The sequence below is a fragment of the Elephantulus edwardii genome, unplaced genomic scaffold (assembly GCF_000299155.1).
Source record: "Elephantulus edwardii isolate Elephantulus edwardi_28Jun2011 unplaced genomic scaffold, EleEdw1.0 scaffold00185, whole genome shotgun sequence".
NCBI classification, from domain to species: domain Eukaryota; kingdom Metazoa; phylum Chordata; class Mammalia; order Macroscelidea; family Macroscelididae; genus Elephantulus; species Elephantulus edwardii.
This window is the reverse complement of record NW_006399935.1, coordinates 4285050-4288175: the sequence shown is the minus strand read 5'-3', so window position 1 is coordinate 4288175 and position 3126 is coordinate 4285050. Positions and strand designations below refer to the sequence as shown.

General features: G+C 64.5%; 2 protein-coding genes across 2 annotated transcripts in view; one reads left to right on the top strand and one right to left on the bottom strand.

Annotated features, from left to right (window-relative positions):
• Nucleotides 1-1112, top strand: part of RPL36 (ribosomal protein L36) — a 1725-nt gene extending 613 nt beyond the window's left edge. Inside the window, exons 2-3 of the mRNA XM_006896370.1 lie at nucleotides 775-909; nucleotides 1012-1112. Of these exons, the coding sequence (XP_006896432.1) occupies nucleotides 775-909; nucleotides 1012-1101 (225 nt within the window). The 3' untranslated portion in view covers nucleotides 1102-1112. The remainder of the gene's footprint in view (nucleotides 1-774; nucleotides 910-1011) is intronic.
• A 293-nt stretch (nucleotides 1113-1405) lies between these two features.
• Nucleotides 1406-3126, bottom strand: part of LONP1 (lon peptidase 1, mitochondrial) — a 19822-nt gene continuing 18101 nt past the window's right edge. The window contains 4 exon segments of the mRNA XM_006896369.1: nucleotides 1406-1582; nucleotides 2188-2352; nucleotides 2472-2689; nucleotides 2804-2969. Of these exon segments, the coding sequence (XP_006896431.1) occupies nucleotides 1406-1582; nucleotides 2188-2352; nucleotides 2472-2689; nucleotides 2804-2969 (726 nt within the window).

The window sequence follows — 3126 nt, the reverse complement described above, 5'->3', positions numbered from 1 at the left end:
GGGGACTTGTCACGTGGAAGGCGGACGCGGGGGATACGGGGACCTGTCACCTGGGGGGGCGGACGCGGGGGACTCGGGGACCTGTCACCTGGGGGGGGACGCGGGGACCTGTCACCTGGGGGCGGGCGCGGGAGACTCGGGGACCTGTCACCTGGGGGCGGGCGCGGGGGACGCGGGGACCTGTCACGTGGAAGGTGGGCGCGGGGGATACGGGGACCTGTCACCTGGAAGGTGGGCGCGGGGGACGCGGGGACCTGTCAGCTGGGGGGCGGGCGCGGGGCTCCGGGGTTTGAACAGTGGGTGTCGGGAGTTGAGGGCGGTCCAGAGCATCAGCTCGAGGTTTAGGCTGGAGTTGCCCAGGTTGGGGATGACCAGGGCTGGGCAGCACCTGTTTGAAGGTGTGGCCAGTGGTGGGGAGCAGGGCGTGGGAGGGGTCGTGTTACGAACCATCGGATGGTCCCCCTTCAACGCCCTTGAGCGTGTGATTAGCAGCTGGGTCCCTTCCTCACTGCTCCTGGGTCCCAGCCCCCAAGGACAGCTGTGCCCGGGCAGGAAGTCAGGACTTTGTCCTTCTGAGATGCTGCTGGGGGCTTCGGCCGGGGGCTTCCAAGCACAGGCTCTCGGGCCAGCCCCCGACTGCACCACCAGGATATCTTGCAGGGCTCAGCTCCTGCGCAGTCTGTGCCAAGGGCTGTCACCCCTTCCCGGGGAAACTGAGGCAGACAGGACGTGAGGGCCCTCTGGGGCCCCGTGCTGACCGCCCCTCACCTGCAGCGCCTCACCAAGCACACCAAGTTCGTGCGGGACATGATCCGGGAGGTGTGTGGCTTCGCACCCTATGAGCGACGCGCCATGGAGCTGCTCAAGGTCTCCAAGGACAAGCGGGCCCTCAAGTTCATCAAGAAAAGGGTAGGTGGCTGGTTTCCAGGCCTGTGGTGGGGGCTGGTGGGGCCCGGCGGCCTGTGGTGGGGGCTGGTGGGGCCCACGCACCTGACCTGCCTCTGCCTGCAGGTGGGGACACACATCCGCGCCAAGAGGAAGCGAGAAGAACTCAGCAATGTCCTGGCTGCCATGAGGAAGGCAGCTGCCAAGAAGGACTGAATGTGCCCCACTGTCCACCAAAGCCCATCTGATGTATTAAAGTGTAACCAACAGTCTGTGTCTGGTGTCTGGTGTGCAGCGCCTGTCCCACATGAGGGTGGAGGCAGTGGACAGACAGAGGCAGGCACTCATGTACTGCAAATGGTCTTTAATCATAATCAAATACTCCCATGTACCAGCTCCATGATTAAGCCAGGATTGGAGGCCCAGTTGGGCCTTGCTGGTTCCTGGCGACCTGCTGCCTGGCTGGAACGCTGTCCACTGTGTTGTGGAGTGGTGTGTGGTCCCGTGGTCCAGGCTCCGGTCACCGCTCCACAGCCAGGCTCTGTGGCTCCTCCTGGGGGAAGGCGATGTGGAAGATCTCGTGGTAGTGCTCCACGAAGTGCACCTCCAGGCCCTCGGTGATGAAGGTGGCCAGGTCGTGGAAGTCCTTCCTGTTCTCAGCTGGCAGGACCATGCAGGTCACACCAGCCCGCTTGGCCTGGGGACAGAGCAAAGGCATGCTGAGCTGTGGGGTGGGCCCAGCAGGCGTTGAGGGGGGCCCTGGGACCTGAACTCTGCTGGACTGTCTGGTGCCCGCCCCGTGGAATCATGAGGACTCCCATCTCTGCTGTTGAGGTTGGCTGTGCCGTCATCCCATACAGCAGTCTGTGTGTTCTGCCCCTCACTCGTCTTAGGGCAAAGAGGTGTGGCCCTGGCTCTCGGCCTCCCAGCCACTGTGGGCCACTGCCGAGGGTCCTCCCAACCACACTCCACTCGTGGTTGGGGACAGTGCAGGGTAAAGGCCACAGGGACTGAGGGGGGATAGAATGGAGGAGGTGTGTATGTGCCCTGTGCAAAGCAGCTCTTGCAGCCACACCCATGCCATACTGTTGGGGACTCCACCTCACCTGGATGGGGGGCACTCTACAACATTCCTCAAAACCTGAGGACCTGTGCAGGGCCTGGACTTTGTGCTGTGTTGTCCTGGGTACAGCCTGCCCTCTGTGGGTCCCACCTTTCCCCTCAGCTCTGTGAGGGCCCAAGGAGTCACACTACTCCAGGCAGTGACACCCTAGCAGGGATGGAGCGGGCCTGGGTACTTACTGCGATGGTCTTCTCCTTGATGCCACCGACAGGCAGGATCTTGCCTGTGAGGGACACCTCGCCTGTCATGGCCAGGTTCTGTCGCACAGGCTGGTTCATGGCCAGGGACAGCAGAGCGGTGACGATGGTGCAGCCAGCACTGGGGCCGTCCTTGGGGGTAGCACCCTGCGGGGGGAGGGAGGTGGTGAGCAGGTGTGGAGAGTGGGTGGGTAGGCAGGGCGGTGCGGACGGGCAGGTGCAGAGGAGAGTGGGTGGGCAGGCATGGTAGGCAGGGGGGTGCGGACCTCGGGCACATGCAGGTGCAGGTGTGAGGTCACCAGGAACTGGTTGCTGGGCTCCTGCTGCATCAGGAAGGCGCGGGCGAAGGTGTAGGCGATGCGTGCGCTCTCCTTCATCACCTCCCCCAGCTGGCCCGTCACCTCTAGGGTCCCATCCTTGTCCTCCTGGCTGTGCCTGTCCTGTGGTCGCCTCAGGGACGTCTCAACAAACAGCGTGGAGCCCCCTGGCAGACGGGGCGGGGCCTGTGAGCTTGTGCCCACCAAAGGCTCCCACCGCTGTGCCCACCACCTTGTCAGGCCTCAGCTCCGGTGCCCAGGAGGAGCTTGGTGTGACTCACCCATGGCGGTCCAGGCCAGGCCCATGACCACGCCGGGGGGCGTCACGTCGTACATGCGCTCCACGGTGAACACTGGTTTCCCCACAAAGTCCTGCAGGTTGTCAGGCGTCACCTCCACAGACTCCGCCTCACCGCTGACTATCTTATAGGCTGACTTCCGTAACACCTGGGCCAGGGCAGCAGGAGAGGCACACAGCTCAGGCTGGGAAGGGCAGGGCGGCCGGAGGGGCACGTGGCTCAGGGTGGGAAGGGCAGGGCGGCCGGAGGGGCACACGGCTCAGGGTGGGAAGGGAAGGGCGGCCGGAGGGGCACACGGCTCAGGG